General features: G+C 53.5%; 1 protein-coding gene across 8 annotated transcripts in view; it reads right to left on the bottom strand.

The window, feature by feature from the left end:
* The window catches only part of MYRF (myelin regulatory factor), a 67,765-nt gene that overhangs the window by 33,432 nt on the left and 6,931 nt on the right, over positions 1-27,402 (bottom strand). For 5 of the 8 annotated variants that reach the window (XM_069804243.1, XM_069804247.1, XM_069804246.1 and 2 more), the window contains exons 2-3: positions 4,599-4,686; positions 3,439-3,765 (exon numbers count right to left, since the gene is read on the bottom strand). In XM_069804243.1, the coding sequence (XP_069660344.1) occupies positions 3,439-3,765; positions 4,599-4,686 (415 nt within the window). Of the gene's footprint in view, positions 1-3,438; positions 3,766-4,598; positions 4,687-25,805; positions 25,962-27,402 lie in introns of those variants that run through there. The other 3 variants (XM_069804250.1, XM_069804249.1, XM_069804244.1) reach the window with 2 other exon arrangements.

The following is a 27,402-nucleotide window of genomic DNA, read 5'->3' as shown; positions in this document are numbered from 1 at the left end:
CTCAGGAGCAGGGACAGACATTTTGTTGACCTGACAATGAGATCTCCAGTTAAAAGAAGCCAAACCGAAACGTATCTCTTCCCCAGAGAAAGACCGTGTGCTTCATCAGGGGTCAATGGGAGGCTCTGAGGGAGCTGGGCTGGGACCTGGGATCTGATGCACAAAAGCGAAGGCTGGGAAGCCCATGGGATGGATTCTGCCTTGTGACCTGTACGAACCTGAGCACCACCACAGCTGCTGGCTGTATCACCCTGGCTCTACTCCGACATCACCAGGACCAGGATTTGGCCCTGGCTGCAAAAAGCAACCAAGTAAAAAGGGGAACTCTCAGCTGCCTTCTCCAGCACACCCACGGCTCGGGGATGGCAGGACTGAGGACCAGCCCCATCGTGTGCGGTGGCAATGCAGATGCACTGCAGGGAGCCGGTTAGCTCCTGCATCCTTCCTTGTGTTACCTCGAGCCAGCAGAGACTCCAGGCAGCTGGTCTCTTCAGCCATTTCCAAAGCATCTCCTTGAAAATTCATTTGAACCAATTTTTCTTTTTTTCCTTTTGCAGCCCCTCCTCAACATGCTTCCTACTGCAGCAGAAGCTTGGACCTCACACATCTTCAGGCCAAGGTAAAATTTCCACCACCCTGGTGCACAAGCAAAGGACTTGCTTGTCTCAGACACTGGTTCTTCTCTAGCAACGTTTTGGAGATCGAGTACATGGAAAAAGTTGAGGTCCTGCTCCCAGCTAGACTGAGCCACGGTCACTGCAAGCCAAAGCTGCAGCAGAGGTGGGCAGGGAGGCAGTGGCTCTGGTGGCTGGAGCAGCCTACGCTCTAGAGAGAGGCTCACTTCACCTTAGTGTTTGCTGTATGCTCCATCCTTTGGAGATCTTTGGCAGGGAGATAGCTTGTCTGCCCATTTGCATCCGCTCCATCGCCGGTGATGCACACCCTCAGCAAGCCCCAGCAGGTTTCAGCGGCCCAGTACCTTGGCAAAGTCTGCTCCGTCTAAGACAAACACGGCTGTTTTCCTCCCCACCTCCTGACACCTTGTTCCTCGTCACAAGTGGATTTTCAATGGGGATGCTTTTCCATTCTCCCATCTTACACCGTCAGCTTTGTGGCTGCAAAATAATCCCAGACAAACCAGTATGGCTTGGACGAAAGCTGGTGAAAAAGCAAACGAGGCCCTTAGGGCTGCGGGGAGGAAAGGTGCAGTACACCATGCACACGCTTCTCTGAAACTCTGCTCCTGACAGCACCCACAACGACAGCTACAAACCAGGACAGCTACCAGGACCTTCCTGCACCAGAGGAGCCCAAGACCCCCTAAATGGGTTCTCCATGGTAAGAAGTACACAGCAGTAGCTGGAGAGGGATGAGGTAGGGTAACCCCAACAAAGAGCCCTCACCGTACTTACCTCATCCTTCACCTGCAGCACCTTTCCACCACTCCCCTTCTACACTTGGTCTGGAGCATCTATCACCAGCCTTATTTCCAGTCTCCTTGCCACGCTGGCCATGACTTCATACTATATTTCCTACGAATTTAATAGGATTTGTGCCTCAGCGAGCCAAGTTTCGGCCAATAACAAAAGGGCCTGGGACAATTCAGGGAATCCTGGAGGCTGGAAAAGGCCTTGCAGCAGAAAGATGGACACTGCAGAATTCACATAGGGAGGTAGTGTGGATGTGCCCCATCCAAGGGAAGGGTTTGTTGGTATCCAACAAGTGAGAAATTGCTCCTCCAGGAAGAGCCTAGTACAATGGGGAAGAGTCATTCTGGGATGCTGAAGAAATGCTGCCATGAAAGCTGACCCAGTTCATCTACATCCAAACCAAGGTCTTCACCTCTAATAGCAAGCTATGATCTTTACTCATGACCTCTCACATCCTGCAGAATGCCAGATGCATGCAGAAGAAGGGGACATGACAAGGCATCACGTCATGCTTTTGGGCATGGTTCCTCCTAAGCTGCATGTAGCCTTCTGGGTACACAGCAAGGGAGAACTCCCCCATCTGGCAATAAAATAAGGGCAGATTCTGTTAAGCTTGTCTCTTTTGGCAAGATCTTTCCAAGTTCATCCAAAGGGCCAAAGTCATCCCAATAGAGCTGCGTTATGGCTGAATCATTGGTTCAGTCTGCTAGAGGCTTCCAAATCTGGGAATCGCCACGCCGTACTTGCTGGCAACACTAGAGGGCACAAGGCAGAGGGAGAAAAACGAGGCAGGGGCTTGCAGAGACGAGCAGTCCTGGGGCCATCCTGCCCTCCTTGTCCCTTACATCCACCATCTCCACTGGAGAAGGCACAGAGGTTGGCTGTGCAGAGAGCGCATCGGGGCCACCCATCACCTCTGCTACAGAGACAGGTTGGACCACAGCACAGCTCCTCGTGGTATGACTATTGCCAACTGCCAGGGCCTCCTGCTGATAAATACGCTGCTGCACACGTTGATTTTCATCTGTCCAGCTTCAGATCATCTTCTTGTTTCACTCCCGTATGACTGGGGGAGAGCAGCATGGACCAGAGAGATGCACGAGGAGGAAGAGACCAGACATGTTCTTCCCTTTGGGTCTCCAGGCAGTAAAGCTTTATGGATGCCAGCTCCTATCCCTGTCACCACTGTGGGGCCATACCCTCTCAGCGTGCCATGCCTGCCAAAGTGCTCTCTACTGACATGGTCTCTGTCTGGCCCCTGGGGCACTGCGGATGGCCGCTGCCATGTCGCTGCGTTCTCCCAGCCTGCCAGCGTCATTTCCTTCCTGCCTGTTTCAGGCAAGGCTATCCCAGAGAGCAGGAACCACATCTTTTCTCCTCCCAGGACTAATTGTCCAGTTGAGTCCACCAGCAATGCTAAAACCGGCTCATCCTCTTCCCCTTCGCCAGGTCTGCATCCAGAGCTTGTTGCAAAGGAGTATAAATCCAGCTCAGATGCCATCTTTTTCTTCTCAAGAGTGGAGTTATCTACAACACCAGGCCAAGAGAAGTACATCACTGTGCCCAATTTAGTCAACGTCTTCCCCTGCGATAGTCACGGGAACATCCTGGAGACTAATTTTGTCTTGTTCAAATTTATTCTGCGGCTCTTCCTTCTTAAAAAATTACAACGCTACAATATTCTCCCATCACACGCTTGTAGATGTGCAGCATAGATATGCTGGTCACCCAGAGCCGACGGCTCTACCACCTGCAGACACAGGGGATGTTACTGATCCTCTCTAAATCAATGCATACAGCCAAGATCTACCAAACAACCTTCCAGGGAACTTCAGAACCTACACTTGTAAAAAAGCATCTCTCCGTGAAGCAAGGGTTTAATACAGACTGACGCTGCCAGCAGTTGAGGCACTGTGGGATGAACTACACCAACCCTCCAGGCCCCACCAGCCTGGAGGAGCACTTGTCCCACCATTTGCCCTTGTTCTTCCACCCCAACCCCACTTACCCAGGTGCGTAGGAGGCCTTAGGCTCCGATTTGATTGGAGGGACCACGTTGTTTAGGCAGTGGCCGCCAAGGTAGCCCTTGGGCACCACCATGCCATTGTTGTTATTGCAGTTGAGGTGAGCACCGTAGCCGGGTCCGCAAGGGTTGGCCAGAAGAGGACCATGCCGGATTGGGATCTGGTTGCCCGGGGGAGGAAGGTGGAGGGAACCGCTGGAAGCGGGGTTGGTCACATTGGCGATGGAGCTGGCAAGAGGCGCGTTGACAGTGGTTGAGCTGGAGGGCTGGGGGTGTGCATAGCTGGCTGAAGCAGGGATGTCAGGGAAACAGCTGAGAGAGAGAAGGGGACAACCTCAGCAGAGGGACAGGTAGACGGTGCTTTCTGCCCACCCCTTCCCTCCCCAGCCATGCAGCAATGGGGACAGAGCCACTCAGGTGCTCTGGGACACCCAGAAAATAGCAAAACAGGCAGCACTGTGGTGGCACCAGCAGGAGCGTACAGGAAGGCAGGTCAGACACCTGGGTTGGTGGGACTGACGCAACCCCAAGGGCGTAAAATCCATCTGCAGAGCTGTAAAGGCCCGAAGCGCCCAGGACACCAACCTCAAAGCTTGCGAAGTCAGCAGGAGACAGCAGGATCTGCTCACCGTGCTTCAGCTTACAGACTAGCACATGGAAGCTGCTTTGTCACATCAGCCCCGAAAGATCCTGCTCCCACCCTGCGGCCCAGATCGCACTGGCTGCTATCCGGGTCTGCTCCCCCGCCTTTGCCAGTGTCGGCGCACACAGGGAGACCCTTCCCTTCTCCCAACTCGTGTTGTGCTGGGGATTTAATCTTCCATGCTGAGCTCCTAGTGCTTACTTTCCCATTGCTCAAATTAAGGAAGTCTTTTGCGGTGCCCTCGGGAGGAGAAAGAAAGGGGGCAGAAGAGACTGGGGAAATTCAAAGGCAAGAAGCCAGGAAGAGACAGGAGGAAGAACTGGAAATGAGTAAGGGAGCAAAGAGCAATAAAGAAGGACTCTAGGAGAGAGAGAGGCGCAGCCAGGATGCACAGTGATTTCTAAATGATTCTTCAAATTGCAGGGCTGGAAATTGCTCAACTTCTCTCCACAGAAAACAACAGTGAACGCTGTTCCTGCTGCGGAGCAAGGGATGCACTTACATATCTGGTGAGTCCTCCTTGCTGATGTACTCTTCCAGGATGCTAGTGTCGATGTTAGATGGTTCCAGAGCTCCATTAATGTCGTGGCCTGCGAGGGGAGAGGAGGTGGAAGTGTGAGCCATGAGAAGGACACGAAAGGCCCTTGCTTTGCAGGTCAGAAACACCACCAGACCTTTGCAGAGTCAAGAAACTGACCCAAGAAGATCAGCAGATACTTCAGTTTGAGGACTGCCATCTGTCCATACCCATCTGCATCCCAGCATAAAACCAGACAGAGATGGGGCGCGTGGGACAAGCCAAGGTGGTGACACTACCTGGGAAACTGGACAGACGGGTGGGCTTTGTCTACAGCAATTTGCGAGCCACGCTTTGGCTGCGGGATACACGGGCTTCCCGGGACCGGGCTCAGGACACGTGGGAGACGGGAGATCACGGGGTCAGGCCTGAGCTATGCAAGACACATGGCTCTGCAGAGCACGAGAGCCAGCTCTTGCCCAACCACCACCACCACGAACTTGGCGCTGACGTGGCCCGAAACGGCTTTGTCAGCGAAGCTGCGAGAGCCGCTGGCCTCGCCGGGGCTGATGGCGGGGCTCCCCTTTGCAGGCAACGGGGGGGAGAACAGTCCCCGCACAGGCAGGGCTGTAAGCGTGGGCTCAGGGGTGCTTTGGGAAAGCTGGTTTCCTCCCCTTTGGACCCTCGCCTCCGCTTCGCAGAACGCGCTGGAGTTTCTCCGCTGCTGCCATGACAGCTCTGGATCAGCTCCCGACCCCGCAGGAGCCCTCCTCCCTCTCCTCTCCTCTCCTCCGCGGGCAAGCGGTGGATTTCCCTCTCCTTTCTCCTGGAGGGCTCCTCCTCCCCTCCCCTGTTCTGGGGAAGCTGGGCCGGGTTTTGTTGACAGAAAGTGCTTTCTTTATCTGTCTCTCTGAAGTGGGAGTCTGCAGCCCTCTGGGGTCGGTGCCAGCCCTCGGTGCCAAAGACACTGCCAAGAAAGTGGAAGAGAAGGCCCGGCTCCCCCCACCTCCCCGAGCTCAGATAACGAAGGCAGCCCTTCCTGAAAGACCCCGCAGCTCCACGTTAAAGCACGACGTCCCTTGCCCAGGAGAAGACCCTGACCCCCCGGCCTCCCCCCCGCAGACCATGCGCCGGGGAAAGGTCAGCCGCTGAACCGCAAAACCCAGGACGGGGGGTTTCAGCCCACCCCTGGCCAATTGCAGCTCTCCCCTCTGCAAATCCCTTTCATACCAAGACAAGCAAATCGGCAGAAATAAATCCAGCTAGGAATTCTGCCAAACGGACAGGGTGTGTGCGCGGATGGAGGGATCTCTCCCTTAGTAACCCTGGCTAGAGGGGAAAAAACCTGGGTAGCCGCTCACTTGCAAGACACCTAACCCTTTGCGCACCATCTGCCTCCATGGCAGAGCCCGGGGACTTGGGGGAGGTGGTGGTGGTGATGCTCTCCCATGCGAACTCTTGCTACAAAAGGATGCATCTGGAGCAGGGACGCGTGATGCTCTGGCCAGGCTAGCATCGTGGCGAGGACAGGGCAGGCAGAGCCTACGAGGTCCTGAGCTGCGCCAGCACCTCGCTTAGATAGTTGCAGACCCCAGGTCAGCACAAGGGTACTCCTCTGCAACAGCACCGTCCTCTCCTGCAGTCGCAGCGATGTGGTAGCAACCGTGTCGTTGTCCTGCTTCGAGTGACGGTTGACTGGAAGAGCTCATCGATGTCCAGCACCGTGGGTACTTGTGTCCCTTGCTCATCCCTGAAGACCTCTGCTATAGCCTGCTCCCGACACTTCACCACGCGTGGCTCTACCAAGGCATCTCTTCTACAAGCAGCCACTCCTCGGCCGCTGTGACCCCTTAACATCAGCTGAAACCCTTCTGCCAGCGGGCGAGCACTCCCCGCTCTCCGCTGCCTCGCTCTTGGCCAAAGAGACCGCACCATAAATCACACGACGTGTTTGGCAAACATCCACCGCAAAAGCTATCAGAAAACTTGTCTCCATCCCAAGTTCCAGGGTTGGGACCCAGGTTCAAAAAAAAGGCACTTGACCAATTTTGCTGCCCTTCCACAAGCTACTGAGCCTGTCCAAGAAAAATCTGAGCCCAGTGGGTTTCCCTTACACCTCTAAACTCCAGGAGCTTCTCCATGGTAGAAGAGGAGCCCAGGACCTCTCCAGAAAGGACAGGAGGCCCTTAATAGACAGAGGTGTGCTAGGCTTTCCTATTTCTTTGCTACTTTGCCTTAAAAGTCACCTTCAGAAGCCCTCAGCTGAGACCCAGCCGAAGGGTGAGATAAGCACCGTGACGCGAGAGGTGTGTCAGCTGTGCTGCTGCGGGGTTGAGACGTGATAACAGCCGTGGCGGGGTCCGGCTGCGCATGTGCCATGGGAAGGGGCTGCCCACTAAAAATAGAGGACTTTCCTTTGCTTGGGGACAGAGGTACTTGCATCAGCTAGGGTGAAACGGGGATGTCAGGGCAGCGGCAAACCTGCGTGAGGAATGTCCCACTGCCCGTCGCTTCCACGCAGGCTGGGCTCTTACCAAAAGCCAGCTTAGGTGATTAATTAAAAGCTAATACTTCTCCATAGAGTCACGAGCTCCTAACGACACTAACAACGCTCCCTCCCCCTCCAAAGTGGGGATTAGGAGGAAGCGGGAAGCCACCGAGGAGGGACCCTGGGAAGCTCAACACCCACGCAGCTCTGCACGAGACAGACTCCCACATCTCCCCGTCCCAGCAAAAGAGAGATGGAGGAGCCCAGAGCAGCTCTGAGCCCCACTGCGCTGCCAGCATTCGCCCTCTCGCTGTGGGAAGAACAGCATCAATCCCCACGTAGCGTCTCCTGTCTACGGCCCTGCCTCTGCACCAGTGCCCGCTCCAAAGAGTACACGAGAGCTCTTGTCACCCATAACCCTTTCGATGTCCCCGAAGCTCAGCAGGATGAATCCTGCCTTCCATCCCAGAGCAGGAGGCTGGGCGAGGTGCCGCAGGCACCCACAGAGCTGCCCAAAGAGACCGTCTCACAAATCAGCTCATTAGTGCTCTCTGCACACAATGAACCCTCCCAGGGCAGGAGGGTACCAGGACCAAGTAATTCAGCCACTTCTAAGACACTGACCTCCCTGTACAGGCATGGAGACTCCTCAGGGCAAACTCTTCTAGGACAACCTTCTATTTCACAACTCCTTCAGTTGGTGCTGCTGCAGAGAAACTCCCAAACCTGCCAGGTCCCTATGCCCTGTCCTCCTCTTGGCCCCCGCATTGCCACCCCGCTCTCATACCATGCCACCCCTCCATCTGCTCAGCTTTCTAACCCTTCCCTCACAAAAGGGCTGAGGAGATCCCCCAAAAGTAAATTTTGCCTGAAGAACAAGAAGATGTTAAACCCGCAGCACCCTCCTCGTCAGCAGAGCCGGGCGAGCAGAGGCCCCCGTACGTGTGAGAATGTCAGGAATCCCAATGTTTGGACTGGTTTTCTCTGCCTTCCCAAACCTCCAAACACGATCGACATTCAAACGGAGGTGCTTCCCACACCGCCGTCTCCTCCCTGCCCCTGCTCTGACAGCCTGGGTCTGCCAGCTCGTCCCTCCTGGTGACATCCTCTCAGCTCGAGAACTTGCTCCCCATCCCATTTTCAGGTGCTCCGCCATCAGAGATGGGCAAGCAGCCATGGGGCTCTGAAAGAGTTAACGGTGTCTGGCCCCTGTGAGTCGTCATATTTACAGGTCCGAGAGATTAAAACCAGAATTTACCTCGAGTGATAGGCTGATAAGTTTATGGTATTTCTATTTATAACAGTCCCTCCCCCACCTATTCTTGCTCTGTTGCCTGTCTTCTAATCACCCATAATCCTGCCTGGGTCACCTGGGGGTGGGAGGAAGGGAGAGAGCTGAAGAACTTCATCCTGGGATCTGCTAACGAGAACCAGATGTGGGAACCTGGAGATGACAATGAGATCAACTGTTTTCAGGGGCTGGGGAACATCAGCGAAGAGTGGGGGGACACCAGTGACAAGGAGGAAGAGAAGAGGCTGTGCCAAGCCCAGAGCCCCCCCGCGGCACTGAAGCCACGTACCAGAGGGTGAATTTGCGTTCTGTGTTTCAGGGACCCACTGGGGGTTTGCAGGCTTGAATTACAAATGAAGCACCGTGTTCCGAAAGGCGTCGAGAAGAGGACTGCAATTAAGACAAATGAAAAGCCGCAGACCCTGGTAAGCCTGACGGCCGCACGCTTCCATTCCCGGCCACCTCAGCCCTGCCTGGTTCCCAAAACAGACAGGTACAAGCGACAGCCTCCACCACGGGCTGCTCCGAAAGTCCGGCTCTTTCTCCAAAACGCTTGCCTGAAGCGTGGCAGACGTCACTGGCTGTTAGTGCTGCCCCGCGTTCACTTCGGACAGGACGAGGAGCGCTCCAGCGGCACCCAAGCCCGCACGGCTGGGACTGGGGCAAACGTCTGCAGTCCCAGGGCTTCGGAGGACGGCTGCTGCCCTGCCTTCGAATCAAGCGACACGCTGGGCAGTGCCCGGCGTGCAGCACAGCCAGGAGAGGGAGCAGCCTGCAGGAGAGAGCGGAACCGGCCATTTGCTTTGAAGTCCTTGACCTACAGACGGGCCAGGGCCATTGCCCCGCTGAGCGCAAACCTTCACTTGAAACCTGGTGCAAAGGACGCAGGGCTTGCCCACGTCCGTAGCAGGCTGGGGAGCCACCAGACACAGCGGAGTGGAGAGAGGAGGCTCATGGACGTGGTGCTGGTGGTACAGTGGAGGCGGCTGGAGCATACCGGAGGGCCCGCAGCTTTCAGGATGGTCCTTCGGCTGGTCACTGCAACCACCAAAGCACATCCACCTGCCCAAGGACCTCCCTTGGTCCCTCAGACACCCACCTCAACCACCCTTGGTCCATTCACCCACCTTGGTGCCCTCCCTACACGAAGCACGTTAGGGCAGGGTGCTTATGGGGAAACTGAGGCATAGAGCACCCCGGTGACAAAACCACTGCTGAACAGGGAGACAATAACCAAATATCCAGCAGGTGCATGGTGGGATAGGACCGGGAGACCCCAGGAGCTCCCGGCTGATGGTCCCATGTGGCAAAGTGCAGCGTTCCCTCTCCCAGCGGCTCTCCAAGCACGCGTCGGAGTGCATACATCGGTGAGCAGGACAAACGCAGCCAGCCTCGGCAAATGCCGCCACGCATGAAGACCCACCAGCCGATACCTGGTATGGCACGGCGTTACCCGCGGAGCTCAGCAGCGGCGCGCCACGCCGGCGCAGCCGGTGCCGCAGCGAGGCGCGGAGCCCCGGCGCAGCCCCCAGCACGTTCCCGTGGCCGTGCGTGAGGGGTTGTGCAATCGGCGGGCCAGGCTGCCGCATCGGCACATTCCCGGGGCCTCGAGCCGCTCAGCACCCCCTTCGTGCTTCCACCCCTGTTTATCCTTCGGCCCTGGCGGATTGGCTGCCGGCCTGGCTGCGAGCACGAGGAATCCGTGCCATGGCTGGCTAACCAAACACTGCCTAAGCCCGAGGAGCTGCGGGGCCAGCGCTCGGCTTCAGACCTGCTTCCCCATCAGCAGGAGCCCAGCTGGCTCTACCGCAAAGGGCGAAGCCCGAAGAGCATCCAGCGTCACAGCCCTGCTCCGCTCCGGCTGGGAACGGCATCCCTCTTGTGCCTGCCCTGCCCGGAGTGGGATAACGGCGAGGGCCACAACAAAAATCCCGTCCCTGCCCAGAGATCTGGGCTATGCATCTGCCAGATGGGGAGAGCCAGCCCCGGGGACACAGCTGCTTGCTTAAGGAACAGCGGGATGATCTCCCCATCGCTCCACGTGCCCAACCAGAGGGTACAGAGGGGTGGAAACGTCCCCTCTGGCGGGAGGGACGCCAACCCCGCAGCCCCTACCTCCCCCCCAGATACCAGCCCAGCATTCCTCTTTAATTAATGCTCTTTATTACCTGACTGTAACGATAACCAGTCACTCCCAGCAGAAGTGGCTCCTGTAACCCGAGTGGGACGCCAAGCAAGACCACTCCCCCGTCTCCCCCAAAGCGCTCTCAGGACCACCCCAGAGCAAAGCCCTGGCTGTCCGAGGCACTGAAAGGGGCCCCCTCCCCGAACCGCAGCATGGTTCCTCCACGGGACGAGCCCTTCCTCACACCAACCCCTCTGTCGTCTTCCTTCGGCCCCTCCAGGACAGCCTGCTGGGGTCTGCATGGGCTGCCAGCGGGGAAAAATTTTACCTGGTGTCAATGCATGCAACTGCTCGACTTCAGGGGCCTTCACTTGATCTGATGCTGATGGAGCTACGCTGGCTGGTTCCTCACTCCTAAATACTATCCTTGAGCAGTTTCAGTCACGTTAGGACACCTTTCTCCCGCACTCATGGAAACGCAGCACGTGCCCCTTCCCATTGGAAAAGGTAGGGCTGTCCCAGTCAATGCAGAGGTACAGCCATCGCCCTGCGTCCCGTCCTGGGGACATTCCCTTGTCAGCCCATCACCAAGGACAGCCCTGCCCCTCCAAAGCAATGGGGCAGCTCGTGCATTCCCCATTCATGCCAGAGCATAAAACCCAACACCCGAAGTCACACCAGAAACACAGCCAAGGCTGAGCTCTGGGAGTCCGTGGGGCAAAATCTTGGGGAAAACACCGAACTTAGGGCTGAGGAGATGCGGGTTCGTGAGAATTTGGGCATTACCCAGAACCTGTGGGCTCCAGGGAGCCTAATTTGTTTTTTTCCTATTTGAAAGGAACTAACCAACGGAGCAACTGAGAGGGGTTTCGAACATAGACACACCACCTTCTCCACGGAGAGGCCAAGACCAGCCCGACTATACCTGACCCCCGCTCCCTGGCAGCTCTCTTTCGCTCTTGGTCAGCTCCCAGACAGCATCCCCGTTCCCACGTCTAACCCCACTGAAATCCTCTCGCTGCTGAGAGGAGAAACTATCCCACGTCAGCTAGGGCAGGATGCAGAGAAAGCAGTGCATCAGGAAGGGAGATATGGGACTGGTGGGATTTAGCCAAGACCCCAGATTTACCACAGTGAGTAAAAAGCGTTACAGGGTCTCCAGTGGCCAGGAAGACCCTGGAGCAACAACCCGGCTGAACAGCAAACCAGCACCAGTGGCAAAACACTCAGGGTAATGAACCGCACTGGTATGAGGTACAACCAAACCATCAGTAGTACCATCCACAGCAGCATCGCCATGTCCCCCGAAAAGCTCCTTCTGACCTCACGTGGGCCCACAACTCCTTAGCTTACACGCACAGAAGAATGTATCTGACAAAAGCACCTTCGGATAAGCTGGAAAGTGTCCCTAACCTTTTAACGTGTCCTGGCTCAGACCCACAGCAACCCTCATTCCAATATCCACTGCGCAGTGCTGCTATTCCTGACATACTAGCAGGAAGATCCCCTTCAAGATATCCCCTTGTATGTACGCAAGCCAGTATATATACCCTGTATAGGTGTATAGAGAGAGAGATTATGCCCTCTCTCCATCTCCCAGGCCTGGGGGAGGACAAGGTGTGTGGTGAGAGACATCCCAAGACAGAAGCAGCACGAAGAGCCAGAGGAAACCATCCCACTGCGCCACAGCAGGGCATGGGCATCTCCCTCAGGGAACCCTGTGGGAAAAGGCAGGCAGCTCCACGCAGAAGAGATGACCGAGCCCCATCCTCCCTCCCAAACCTTCCCGAGCCGCCCTCCTCTTTCTACTCTCTCCTTCCTACTGCCCTCTCCGCCAGCCACCTCTCAGCACCTTCTCCTCTCTCCTTCTTCCAAATTCCCTCTCAGATTTCCCCATCTCCCCTCGTCCCTTCCCTCTCCGAGCCGTTATCCCTCCGGACCCTCCCGAGTCCCTTCTCCTTCCGACTCTCCACCCTTGTCCTGGCCTCTCCTCCGCCCTTGCCAGCTGTGAACCTTGGCATGGATAGAGCCATTGTCCTCCGGGCATTGGGGCCGAGGAGGAGGAGGGGAAGGTGTGAGAGGGGACACAGTGGAGCGTTTGTGCGTGTCCCCGCGGCCGTCAATGCCCTGCTTGTCCATTCATGCACTAAGATGGCAGGAACAGCAGCACCCACACAAGCGTCGCCATTTGGCGGGGTCCAAGGTGCCTGCCCAGGGGGGCACATTGCCCTGTTTGTTTGGAGTCCCGCAGAGGCAGAAGACAACGCCTTTATCTGCCTCTCCGGACCGAGGGTGTCGGAGGGCTAGCAGGGGGGGACAACAGGACCAGAGAAGGCCACTTCATCTGGCATCTCCCGAGCCGAGGACCGACAGGGAGGTACCGCTGCGCGAGGCCGGCTCCGCGACCCTCGCACCTCCGTTCCCCAGCCCAGGAGGAAGACAGGGATGGGGAAAGGCTTTTCAGCACAGCCTCCGGATCCCTCCTGCCGAGGCTCCTTCGTGCTGGTGGGCTTGCGTGACCCAAGGCAGAGCAGCACCACGCTCCCGGCTCCTCCGGCCGTGTCCCGAGCGGGATTACGGCACACCAGCCGCACGGCCACCCCCTTCCCCAGGCTTTGGTGGGCTGCAGTTAAAGGACTGGACAGTAAAAAAGGAGACGCAAGCCAAAGCTTCTGCTCTTGTGTGTTCCTCTTTGCAGCCGCTAACTTTACCTAGATTGCAAGTTTTGGGGGACAGGAGTGACCGTTTTCTATAGGGTAACACCTATGTGCATGAGGTCCCTGTCACCATCGCAGCAGCGAAGGTCCAGCGCAGCTCTTTCTGCTATCAGCGTAAACTTTCTTCAGTGTGAATTATTACAAGAGCATACCAGCAATACAAGAAAAAAATAATAATATTTATTACCAGCTACGTATTGGCATTAAGCAGAGACTATAGCCCAGCTGCCCAGAGCCTTGCCATGCTCGGCGGGGACCGGAGAGGCAATGAAGACTCAGAGAGGCACAGGGACTTGACAAGGCTGATGGCAGATGGCTCGGCAATGTCACTGCTGCTCTGCTACTGCCAGGGAGAGAGCCCAGGGACACAGTCCCCAGACACTGACCTTGCTGCAGGACCACCAACGCTCCTGGGCTTGCGGCTCCTGGAAAGGCTCTTGGGAAATTCGGAGACCCAGGAGCCACTCCGGAGACCATTTTCAGCCCAATTCTGAAGACGTGCGCACTGCATACATGGGGGACTCGGGACTTGTCGCTGCGCTGCCTCTCCTGGAAACCCCCCAGCACAAAACAATCCTGAGGCAGGAAGATTAATAATCAAACAGCAACAGAATACAAGCCTACAGGCAGCCAAGCATCGCCTGGAACACCACGTCCAGATCGGGCGTCTCGTTCCTCCCTTCTAACTGGGAGGCAACAAGGTCTCTCCTGTCCAGTCTGGACAGCCTCCAGAGGAGACTGAGTGTAAGAAAGCAGAGCGATTTATCTAGATGGGACTTTTGCCAGGGCTTGGGGAGGGCCATCACTACTTTTGTGCAACCAACACCGATCTTTCACAAGCAGGAGTGTCAGGTCATCAGGCTTTTCCTTCTTCTCACACAGCTGGGACGTGCAACCATACAGCACTTGCTCTCAACGCTACACTGCAACAGCATTTGCTCCAGAATTGACTCCTGTGAAAATCACAAAGGGTAGCAGAAACTTCTTAAATCTTTGGGTTTCCTCTACCATCGCTGCAGTAAGTCCTCATCTACCTCCGCCGCACACACGGTACAAACCCCCTCAAGACCCAAGGCCACTTTCCAGGATCTAAAAGCAGAGCAACGCGACCAAGAGAAGCGGACCGGTCAGCCGCACAGGTACAGGGCAGTCATTTCTTCCCCCAAGGAGGAGGTTCAACGCATCCTGATTCAGTGGTCTAAGTCTTACTTGGCAGCTGTGGAGCATAAATGGTGTGTTTGCCGGTACTCCCGCAGCCGGCGCACGCTGGGCTAGAGAGCAGCATCGGGGTTGTGTAAATGGACCAGCCAGAACCCTCCTGCTCTGCTGCTTGGCTTCTGTTCAGGGTTGATTCATGAGCTGATGTGCCCTGCTTGGGAGTTCTCGCCCTCCTTGTGCTCCTGAAAGAGGGATGGACCGAAGGACACACTGGACACTGTTTCTCTCTGATTTCATCCATCTTAAGACAATACCAACCATTATATCCCTGAATCATGCACGCCACAGAATTTTACTCAGGGTGTCCCCCACCAAACCTAGACTTTCTCACCGTAGTGGACACATCCTTCTGACAGACGCAATTCTGAATTAGGCTTCAGCTCATTAATTCATCTCCTGAGGAAGGGGCCACACTAATCCATTTCCACCTTTAGTTCCTCATCTTAGTTTGCACAATGTATCTCCATACCCTTAATTACCAGACTAAAGAGCCCTCTGCTCCAAGAAAGCTACTTTTCAACAAGGTGGTGTGGACTAGCTCAGTCACCTTCATGCTTTACCTTTTCCCAAGCTAAAGCTAAGCTTCTCTAGCCAACCACAATAAATAATAGGTAATGATGAAATTAAAATAATCATTTTTTAAAAAATCCCTAGGGATTAATGCCATGCTGGCTATTTCCATATGGGCTTTCAGACTGAAACTGAGGTTTCTTTTAAAAAAAATAAAAAAATAAAAAAAAATTCTTGTTTGCATTTTCTGACTAACTATGAGCTGTCTCCTGCACCGGAACATAGTTCCTGCACCAGGGATTTAGCAAACAGTTACCAGACAATACAAATCAGATACCAAACGTGCTGCTTGGATCCCATCCACCCTGCAAGCTCTCTGTGTGTTCTGGGTCTCACTTCAAAGAAGTGTGCTGTCTGGAGCAGCACAAACCAAGAGGGAAGGTGCCTGGCACGCTGCTCGAGGACGCTGTGTGGGGAGGGCAGCACACGGAGGAGAGGATGAGGAGGTCACCCCGGGCCTGGGGAGGTGGGAGGCACTGACTGCACGCATTCCCGCAGGCAGAACAGCTCCTCAGGCTCTTGAACGAGTCATCTCCACTCGTTAGACAAAAGGAGGCAAATACTGGGAGTGAAATAACGGTGAGATGTGCCCAAAGCGAGATAAACCTCACGGCAGCACTGCCTGAGCTGTGGGGTGCAGGAACGCAAGGGACGGATGACGATGGGTAAGACTTTCTCACAAAGACTGAGCGCAGAAGAGATGCACGAGGAAGGTCAGGGACCTGCCAACTAAATCGAGAGCCGGCTTCTGGTACCTGGCCCGGGCAGATCTCTGGGAGCCATCCCTCCTTCGCTCCTTCCACCTCCCCCCAGCGCAGAGGACAACAGGCAGTAACTTCTGCGGCTTCCCGACACCGCTGGCCCAGCTCCTTCTACCAGAGCAGGGATCGCACGCTGCTGCTGTTTCAAAGCACCTGCTGGGGAGAGCAGCGTGTAGGTCCTAGCGAACCAGTCTGTCTCGCTGCCAGCCAGAACTGTGACAAAGAGCCGAGTTATGAGGGAAGAGTGGGAAGGCAAGGAAATTACACAAATTGTATGAGTCATTAGATCAACAGATTAAAAGACCTCTTAGAGCCTTCTGTCCAGGCCAGCATAAGGTCATTCATTCCCAGCTCGCTCCTTGGGGCTCTGCCCCATGCGTCTGGACTTTCATCACTTCCATTCGGGAGACGATGCTGCGGCCCCACACTCCTCCAAGGCTGGCTGCCCTCCGCAGAGCCCAACCTGAATGCTCCCTTTCTGATCTCCACTCACCGCCAGCGCCCCTCGTGCTAAACAGCAGAAGGATTTCACAGCCGGGCCATTCACTATCTTCTAACCACAACTGCTCACAGGCCAACTCCTCCAGTCCTGACTGCCATCAGCCTGACATTGCCTGTCTCCTGCGACTGTCCTGTGCACAGCAATCCCCGTGCTATCGCCTCCCATTGCCACCCCAGCATCTGTCGCAGCCGGGAGCAGGGAGGCTCTCTCTCTCCCTTTGAGTATCTATGTTTGGAATTATTTTCCCCTGGATGCATCTTCTTTTGCTTTCCCCAAAAACGAGGGGCACAGCTCCAGCTGGCCTGGACCACAGCAGTTCGGCTGACTTCATCAGAAATGGAGGAGAAAGCCTGGCCTTCCTGCAAAATCCACTTCTCATCTTCTCACTCAATGCTTGTGGTACCAGCATCATCTTTAGATTGCTAAATACACTTCTTATTGAGGTGCCTCAGTGCCAACACACTCTGAGGTCTGCTGAGCTAGGTGTTGTCAATTCAAATATCAGGCAGGCAGCCCCTGCTCTGCAGCGTTTACAGGCTTGAATTTCTCCAGTGCATTTCACTTAATGCCAAACGACATCCCGATTAGAAACTTCCCCCGCATGGAACTGACAGGGAGAACATGAGAGAGATCAAACACTGAGTCACTGACAGAGCTAAAATACAGCTGTTAATAGAGAGACATCAAAGAGCAGAGGGGTTACTAGCAGAGACCCCCAGGAACTGGTACCCGGGCCAAAGCCATTCAGCATTTTTTATTGCTGTTCTCCACTGGCAAAGTTCAAAGGTGGCACACATATTGGTGGGATAGCAAAGAAAGGAAAAAAAAACCCAACTTATTCTTACAGAGCATCTTGAATCACCTGGTAAGTGACAGCAATCTGTCTGCTGCATAATAACAACGCAAAAGGCAAGACAATCACGAAGTAGCATGTACAGGCTGGGAAACTGTTGAAAAAAAACAACTAAATAAAAGGCTCCAGTTTTCAGGACTAACCGCAGCCACGCAAGCCCTCGACACAACGTCGCAGCTCTGACAGTGACCGCAGATTTCTCCATGCAGAGGGGGACTATCGAGCAGAAGACGGAGAAACGGTCCTGGCTTTTCTGCATACCGCTGCTGGAATTGATGGCCCACCTATGTTTGTCTGGAAGAGGGCATGGAAATACTGCAGAGACTGGAAAAGGTTGAAATAACGTTGCTTGGGATGCACGAGAAGCTTTACAAAAGTCCCTGTCTGGTCTGTTTATTACCAGGAGGCTGAGCAGTGATTGAATCCTCACATATATGAACTCCCATTGGAGAACGCAGCTTGCTGGGAGGGAGTTTCAGTCTTGTGAGGAGGATATGGCAGTTGGAGTGCAAGATTTGACAGCGTCAGCCATGAAATAAGATGTTGCTCCTAGCAGGGAGCAACAGCTTTCCCAGAGAGGTAAAACACGCGGGTCAGGGACCATCTGCTCCTCTGTGCTTGCAAAGCACAGCCACAGCAGGCCCATGGCCCTTGTGTCTGACTGCAATAAACAGGAATGTTAACATTACTGGTCACCGTCTTTTGGAAACTATGAAAAATTAGTCTCAAAGAGATGCTCTAGGAGCAATTCTACCTCTCAAATATCTTGGGAGGCCCCTCCTAGTTGTAGAGCCCACAGTGCTCTGAATCTAACACAATACAGAGGCAGCAGACAATGTCTCAACAGATACACGAAGCTCAGGGAGGGAAACCAAACTTTCTCAGCACAGAAAACCACAACCACGGCCCACTCGCTGTTCAACTGTCCTTCAGGTTCTCCACGTTGTTGAGTTATGGACAAAGATTTCAGAGGTAACTCAGTGACTAGACACTGATTTAGGATTTTCAGGAGTTCAGGAGCACTTTTGACAGTATTTCCCTATTTCCTTATCCCCACTGTAGTTCACCGATCCTCCCAAGAGAGTTCTATTAGCAAAATTCATTCACAGCACGTGTTTCTGCAGCTCCATAAATCATGAGTTGTCCATGGAAGGGGAGCAGGGAGAGCATTGACTTCGTCCCGCTCCCACCAGATACCTCTCTCTAGGACAGCACGCTGGATTCATCCCTTACACTAAGTCTTTCAGCCAGTCCCCAGCTGTGAAGGGAGCTTCCCTGGAAGCTGACGCACAAGTGACAAACCATTCCTTAACCTCAGAAGAGACGCGCTAACATTTATTCTGGAGCTAATCTCCCTCCAAAGGCTACAGGACAATTCCTCACTGCCTAAGAACAACACTGAGAGCTACGAATAGAAGGTGATCTAAAAGGCTGGAATGGCTGTGGTGGTGACTGTGACCAATTTTGGGGGGGGGAAAGCTGAGCCAAGAAGATAAATGACAAGAGTTTCAGCCACGCCAAACTCCCCAAGACAACACAGCCCACTTTGCTGAAGTTTTCTAAGCTTTCTTGCCCCACTTGCCTTCTTTTGTGACAGACCCCGGTATGTCTTTGGAACAGCACGAGTGTACCCTGCAGCCAGGACCCATCTCCTGCCAGACCCCAACTCCGCTTCTTTTGGAGGTTCACTGGGCGGATTGGGGTCTGTCGTGATAGGAAAGTCACCTTCCCCTTCCGCAGATTCCTGGGTCTCTCCTAGAAGTCTGCTCAACACAACGAGGCTGGGGAAGCATGTTAGTGCTTACACCTTAGGTCTAGAGCCGAATTAAACGGGACTTTCAGCTTAACGCACCTCCCTCCAGCTGCTCAGCGAACTCGCTGGAGCCTCTTCCACCCAACTGCGCCTGCAACCGGGAAGCGAGCCGCAACTGTCCTGCAGAGGCTGTCGGTCCTGCCATCTCCCTGTGACCCGTGGGGCTCTCCCTCGGGCCGGAGCTGAGCTCCTGGCCGGAGCAGGACGGACTCTGGGAAGGCCGTGGCCGGACAGCACTGCTGTCCAAGGTACCGCCGCCACGCCGCACCCACCGCCTCTTCCCGCACGCCGCGCTGGCACGCAACTCGCCGGCAGACACCAAGAAGGGAGAACCGAGCCAGACTCTTTCCCAGAAGGACGGTCCACGTTTATCGAACAACCACAGCGGTCTCCATCAGTTATGTTTACAGCGCCTGCGCCTACGGCTCTGATCCCTGCAACATCTCTGCCCACGCGGGGCGAAAGAACGTCCCAAGATTATTGGCCTCTTGTTTCTGTGTAGTCGCTTGTGCGAGAGGCTACACGGATACAGGGAAGGAAGAGATGGATCTTGACCCAAAAGTGCACAAGTCTGTTATACAAAGGGCTGACACAGGCAAAGCAACAGGGAACTGCCTGGATTCGTGCTGTAAAACGGTGGTGTAGCCCAGAACAGAAAAACACATCTGCAGACTGTTTTGTCTGGAAGAGACCCCTGCTTATCCCTTCAGAAAAGAGCACGCAGACCTGAAGATCTGCTGGAAGAAGCTGGCAGACCTAGCCTCTGCCTCTGACAGGGCAGACACAAAACCTTCTTTTATAGAGACCTGTACTGAGACCAGCCAGCAAGTCAGACCCATGTGCTAATCGACCTGTACGCTGTGCTCTCGTTGGAAACTTCTGTTGTTATTTGTTTCTTTGGTTTCTAAAAAAAGCTTACCACGGAATCAAATGAATTACTGACAACTTCTGACAATCCCCACTCAATCTCTTTGACTTGTCCAGTCCCTCTGAAAAGTCCTCAGCCCATACAAACTCTCAGGGCTGAGCCAAGGGCAAAGACTGACCAGTTTCTCACAGTTCAACAGGACATACTCCTTCCTGTAAAAGCCCCAAACCACAGCTATGGGGGTTTGGGTTGGGTGGGTGGGTGGGTGTTTTAGGGGTTTGTTTTTGTTTTTTTTTACAGATGAAACACAAACCCACAACCACACATGATGAGATGCCCCACAGTTCTGCTGGCAAAGCTAGGTTGTTAACCTCAATCTCATAGACAAATTCTCTGTGGCAGTAAAAAACCACCAAACCTATTATTCCTCCACAGTTTCAGCTGGAGGTTGCATTGCTCAAAGCTGTTATATGGGTCAGGCTAGAAGATCTGATAGTTCCTTCTAACCTGAAACTCAGTTAAGCCTCTTTATTTTAAGAAATGATACTGTCAAAGTAAGGAAAATCAGAGGGTAATCTTATTGAAAGACTTACTGCCACTGCCTGGGCCTTACGAAATCAGCAAGCAAGGAAAGAGGAGCAGACAGGGATAAGAACAGAGCGGAGAGGTCCCCTTACCCCAGGTGGTCCTTAGCTATCTCTGTAAGTGGGGAGGCTCATCTCTCCACTCTTCCACACTTCACCTGAACCATAAAGCCTTCAGGGCATGGCCTGTCTCCCAGTCCAAAGAGGTTCGGAGCTCACCCCTGCTGCAAAGCAACCAGCAATGAGGACAAACACCTTAACAATATGAGACTTCCCAACCGCTCGGTGACACAAAGCCTCTGGATTTATTGAGCACTATGAAGTTTGGAAAACAGCAAAAAAAGATTTAACATGGCTCTCCTGCATTGACAAAAGCCTTTAAAACAACAAACACCACCCCAACCCATTCAAACAACAGGCTGATCAAAGAAGAAACAACTTCTACAAAACTTGGGGTTTAGTTCTGCAAAACCAGAGACCTCTACAAGTCTCCTTCAGGCAGTGACTATCCCCAGGGAGCAACCTGCACTCCTAAAACTCATGTCCCTTTTTCACTTGCTAACATGAATTTTTCACTGGCTGATTTCTCATCCTAAAACACAAAACAAGGACACATCAGACCAACTTTCTCCATCTCATTCCTACTATCTAGTTCTCAAAGCTCATTCTCAGTGTGGTTTGGTTTCCAAAACTGCAGAGAAGATGGTTTAAACAAAAAAGCCCAGTAAACCCCACTACTTCTCTCCTTCAGAGAGCCAATTGAAAGCATTCCATCCTACACATTATGTTCTCCTGACAATGCCTTGCTCTGCACCAGTGGTGATAAATATTTGTGGTGTCTGGTATCAACTTTACTACACATTACAGCTCACTGTCACTGTTCTCATCTCTTTCAAAGCCAAACTTGGCCCAATGTCATGATGACCTACAAATTTGTGCCTTGACTAAACTAAGAAAGCTGTGCTGAAAATTCATGGTAAAAATCTCTATCAGTGATCATCCATGATCTGTCGCATCCACAGATGCCTCCTAGGTGTAACAGAGCCACAGCACCTGTGTCTAAAAGCAGAGGAGTAGGAAAGGTCCCTACCCTGATGTTCCACAAGACCATCCTGTTGGACTGGACTGACTTTTGACCAGTTCCTCTTCCTCTTCCCAAGCTCCTGCACACCAGCACAAACCTCCAGCACCCAAACTTCTCATTCTGGGCTGTGAAGCCCGTCCCCAGTCTGCAAGTCCCCACATTGCTGTTTCTTGTGTCTTTTCAGCCCCTCAACACCAATGAGATGAGTTTTGAAACATCATTTATCACCGTTCTCTCTTCACTACACATTCTGCTATACTGCATGTGAAAACTCATCACCATCCACCTCTCCATTCCAACACCCTTTTCCAAAGACTGAATTAAAACAGACAGGAGGGAGACGAGATGGACAGAAGTCCTCCTACTCCCCCCTACCCAGAAATTCTCACCGACCTCAGATTTTGATTTGGATGGGACCTCATCAGGAAAAAGACCATTTCTGTTCTTATACTGAGCAGAGCATTGATTATATTATCAGCAAGCAGCCAACTGTGAAATGGCTTGATAGCCCTTATAACGTACAGGTTTTAAACTTTTGCTTTACTTAAGCAGGTGTTTCGTTTCCAATAAAGACAAAGCACACTTTTTAGTGCTTTAATGAATCAATGTCCATAACCATTGCTTGTCATAGCAGAAGAGATACGCCAAGATCAAGCAGGCTGATTAAGTTGTTTAGTTTCCTGTTTACCTAGATTTCTAGCAGTTAGCTGTAAACAGCACATGGGATTAAAAGTCATAAACGATAGTTGTTGATTAATAAGTATTGTCAGATACAAACTAAGTGAATCTTCATATAGATACAAACTAAGTGAATCTTCATATACCAAATTAAGTTGAATGTACTCTTTATATTACATCCACTTCTCAAGGCTGCAAGCAAGAGCAGCTCAGCATGCTCTGTGGTCCTTGCCATCAAAGCAGACAGACAGCTTGCAGGAATTAGGCCTCCAGCTCTTTTGGAAACCTTACCTGTCTCTTCCACAAATCCTGTCCCATGCCCATCCCCACGCCCTCTGCATTGTCTCCTCCCCACCAGTTACTATCATCATCTCCTTGGGTAAGAAAACCAGATCTGTTTGGCACTCTGAGTCTCCTGAGATAATAGACTGCTGCAACGTTGGGTTGATGACAAAAGACTCTACAAGGAAAAAAAAAAAAAAATCAGTCCCAGCAAAAATTGCTTTAATTACTGTTTTTTAAAAAAAGCAAAGATCTCACCAAAGCTAGACCATGGCTGTTGGCACTGCACGTGCCTATCAGCTCCTTATTCACTTCTGGTCCCATCCCACACTGCTTCAGCTACCCTGTTCAGTCTCTATTCACACTACACACTGGTCTGCAATCACAGCCCCACTTTTTTTGCTCTTCCTACTGATGCAGTTTGCAATCACTTAGGGCATAATTCTGTACATCTCCTTCAATACGCTGCAAACAAATGATGAGAGCTGCTGAAGAAAAGGAGACTGGATAGAGCAAAAGGGACAAGGGATGGGGAAGGGGAAGAGTGGGGGAAAAAAAAGAAAATGTAGGATAAGCCAGAGAGGCTAAGAAAACTTCAACCACTGCAGGGACTGATGCCAGCTTTCTGGTGACCAAGCTGGTCTGTCACAGCAACTGGGATGTGAAAAAGAAGCATTGATGCTGTGTTGCACCAGAGGAAATGATTCCTACCTCTGCCTGCAGCCCTGCACACTAGCCCTAGCCCTTGGACATGCCATGGGATTATGATCACAGCTGCATGGCACTCCCAGGACTGCTCCCCCTGGTTCACCCTAGCCTCTACCTTCAAATCCTGGATCCAAGCACAGCAAGGCTATTTGAAACTCCAGCCTTGGCCTTTCCAACCAGCCCTCCTCCCCACCACCCCAAAAGCCAGCAAAATCCGCAAGCGTTCGCTCTCATTCCACAACAAATCTGGCACCTCCGTTTTGCAGCCAGGGCTGGCCTCTCTCCCCAGCCCCGCAGCCCTGCTCCCAGATCTCCCTTTCGCCATTTTGAGTAACTGCATCAAAACAGACAAAGTTCAGCGAGATAAGTGGTAGACCCGAAGTATCACATTTCATTTTCCCTCGGGAAGGAAGCCTTTCGTTCAAACGTGGCTTGAACGTGCTCCAGAGTGTGCTGGAAGACGGTGGGGAGCGCAGGGTCCTGGGCTGACCAGACCGTCCACCTCCACCAAATCAGACAGGAGATGTCCTCTGTCCCTGCTGTGCAGGGCAAACGGTGCCAATGGGAGAAGGAAGGTCTGGCATACACTTGCTTATCCTCCAAAGTATGCCAGTCAGTAGGAATAAGAGGGTATATTCATGAAACCGTAAGTGGGAGCCATCGGATAGCCAAGTGTGGTGTCCAATGCAATCCACCCTCTTCTTCTAAGAGCACCCCTTTTCCCTACGCAGCAGCAGTACCCTCCCTTGGACTCTGCATCTTCCCTGCTGACCTGACACAGTCTCATCGCCCTCTGTCCATCCCTCATCCCGGTATCTGCCTGGAAAGCACCAAGAAGGCCATGGCATGGGTTCTCTCTCCCAAAGGATGCTGCCCCACGGGAGGGGCATCTGGCAAGCACCAGCTCGGGCCCAAAAGCCACAAGCCTGTTCCTGTTTGTGTCTCCAGTCACAGCTGCTCCCCGACCTCTGGCAACGCACATGCTAGTTAATCATTCCTCAGACACATTTAGCTTACTGGGGTTCTTATCAGAGAGTGCAAAGTCCAAGTCCAAACAGCAACACTACTAGAAAGAGGCAAAGGGGTTACCCAGCAAGCTGTGCAAAGCTCTGCCGGAGCAACACCATCCCAAGCCAGGGAAATCCCCAGAGATACACTGGAGGGATGCCAAGCCATGGTCTAGGACCCTGTCTGGGCAGCACAGAGGAAGGGAGGACACCTGCAGCATTGCACCCTCCTAGCACAGCTCCCAGCTCCGAATCACTCAGGTCTTGTCCCAGCAGGAGGGATCCACAAGGTCCCTAACCAGAAGAGGGCAGGTACAGCAGTGCCCCGTCTCTCCTCCTTCTTTGAAAGACCTCTTCTGGTTTTATTTCTCACTAAGCAACCATGGGGAGAGAATGACAGCAGGGCAGAAAACAGGGTGAAAGCAGAAAGCGAAAAGATGACCACTGAACTATGACAGGAGGCAGAAAGCCCATGGGGACAGCAACTTCCCTACGCACCACTCAGGTGGGGTTGCACTTCTCCAGGCGATGCCCAGCTCTCTCCAGGCTAATAGTGCTCAAGAGCCATTTTATTCCACGGTTATTGGAGCCAGTGACATGGCAGCTGGGATGACTCTGGCCCCAGAAGGCTGGCCCTAGCGAATGCTTTGCTCTAGCAGAAAAGGCTGAGGGAACGGAGGGAAACCCTGCCTATCCAGCATCCCACTAAGGCTCCTTCTTGACCGGCATCCCTTTCCCATATCCTTGTATGCAGCAGCGCTTGCACAACCCCAGCCCAGGCACAGGGAGCAGCGCGGGTCAGCCGGATCTCTGAGTCACCAACAAGCCCAATTCCATCAGCCTGGTCCCACCTCCAGCACAACTCCCTTCTCATCTGTCCCGACAGCCACCTCTTCCTGCTACCTCCTTCCAAACCCCCTCCTAGTCCGTGTCCAGGCATCGCTCCCAGGACACCAACCTGTGGAAGATACATTAACCAGAACACGGGCAAAGTACCTCTCTCCATCCCTGACGGAGCCTCTGCGGGCTCTTTCTGAATCACAACCCACCCCTTATCAGATGTCTTAAGGGATCCACCCTCTTACCAACAGCTCTCTGGCCTCGGTCCATCTGGGTGTCTTCTGTCCTCTTCCCATCCAGAAAAAAAGGAGTTTTGGGGAAACTGGGGAGAGAAGGCAGACCCCAGAGAAGTACCAACACAGTCACAAGACCACGCTGGAAGCAGCAGACCGTTCTGCACTAGCCTTGCCCTGAGGAATGGGCAAGGACAAGTGCTTTGGCTGAAGACTCTGGGAACCTCCTGCTGCTGGTCCTGCTGGGATGGAGGTGGCAGCTTCCCCCTGCGCCCAGAAATGCCCCCTGGGCCTCAGCCAGGCACTGAAGGCTGCTGATGACGGGCTCAAGGGAACATTTTTCTCTCTTCCTTCCTCTGCTTAGGCCCTAGGATGGAGCTGGGCTCACCAGCATCCTCATTGAGGGCACATGCTGACCAGAGGCAGACACCAAGTTGAGTGGGCAGGGGAAGCTTGAAATAGAGTACAGAGAATGGAGGACCAGAAAACAATCACATTGAAAAGAGAGATGCAGACGCAGAGGGGAAAGCAAGCTGAACCGTGGAAGGGTTGGGGGATCTGTGCTGTTACCTGCTCGGATCCAGCGCATCCTGAGCATGGTGAGAGCAGATGTCAAGCTCCCGCTGCGTCCCTGCTCTCTCCCTCTGTCATTATGCTGCCTAGCTCAGCTTGTCTAGGTCCCAGGGCTGCTGCCTGCTGGTTTTTCTATTCCCTCAGGGAAGAGTGGGAGGGCCAGGGAGGAGGCTGGGAGGCTGCTGCTACACACTGGGATTTGGGTCTGCGAGGGGATTACCAGGAGGGATGGTCATGTGTTTGTGCTGTACCAGGTTCCCCAGGACCATTCTGTCACGGGCTAACTCCAGCCAGCAAAGCACTCCACGCAAAGCCTCTTACCTTCTCCACTGCGCCAGCCCGGCCCTGGAGAGACTGTCACACTGCAAAGCCACCGCTTCCCCAACCCCGCTCCTCCTGAGAGTCGGGTCTAGGCACAAAACACCCACGGCGATGTGCAGCAAAGATCACGCTGTGCTTTTTGCATTGGAGCCTGCGATTCTCCACAGCGTTTCCCCGGTGCTTTCCCTCTGCCCTTACTCTTGCCACATCAAACAACTCCACGCGAGCGGCGCAGGAAAGCCAGCGCAGCATCAGAGCTCAAGGATGCATCGGGGGGACGCAGAGGCTAAGGGCCAGACAGCCACTGGACAGGCAGAGGGTAAACAGCGAGCATGAAGCCTGGCTCCCAAAAAAGCCATTCTTGCATATAATTCAAAGAAACTAGATGCTCTGATCTGCTGTAGTTGCATTGCTACGTCAAGCCCAGGTACCTAAAAACATACATGGGGCCAGTTGTCCTAGATTGTGCGTGTGGCTTCTGCCTGCCAGCCAGCACCACAATAAGACACCACAGCCTCTGCTCTAGAAGCCCTGGGTCTACTGTTCTCCAGCCCGTTCTGCTCCCGGTGTTTTCAGCCTCAAGAAACCACCGCTCTCCCCTCTGCATCCCTAAGCAGCCAGGAAGACCCTACAGCAGCCCCTTGTTGCTCTGTGACTCTTTTTTCACAATCTTCGAACCTCTTGCCTGGCAGAAACTGAAACTGTCCCTGTGATTCAGAGAACCCCCAGTGAGCTGTAACTCACACGTGGGGTCACCAGCACCGCTGGCAGCCAGAGTCCTTCCAGCTCGGGGATGCTTCCCCCCACCATGAGGTGCTGGCCAGTTCTGAAGAGAAACCGTTATTTCTCTTCCCTTAAGCTCATGGCTTCACTGTTTCACATCAGTTAAAGTTTTACCAGTGAAGTCCTTCTCTGCTCGTTCCCATCCACCACCAAATCCTCCTGCAGACACACGGCACACAGAGACCCAACCCTCACGACACAGCACAGTGGACAAGGTGCAAACCCATGAGTTCTGGGTTCAGCTCTCTGCCTCAGCCCCATCATTTTATATTTCCTCATCCGAGGAAAATGGGGCAACGGCCCAGACCTCTTCCTGCAGGGCTGCAAGGCGGCATTTCCTACTCACACACATAAAGTGCTCCACAATACACAATAAAAAACACCAAGAAAGTAACCAATACCATTAACACACATAAACACGCACTCCTACAGGCAAAAACATTCCCTAATACAAACACGCTTGCTGCCTTGCTGATAAAACACCCGGTGC

This window comes from Haliaeetus albicilla, chromosome 16 (assembly GCF_947461875.1).
Source record: "Haliaeetus albicilla chromosome 16, bHalAlb1.1, whole genome shotgun sequence".
Lineage (NCBI taxonomy): Eukaryota > Metazoa > Chordata > Aves > Accipitriformes > Accipitridae > Haliaeetus > Haliaeetus albicilla.
This window is presented reverse-complemented; position numbering and strand designations above follow the sequence as displayed.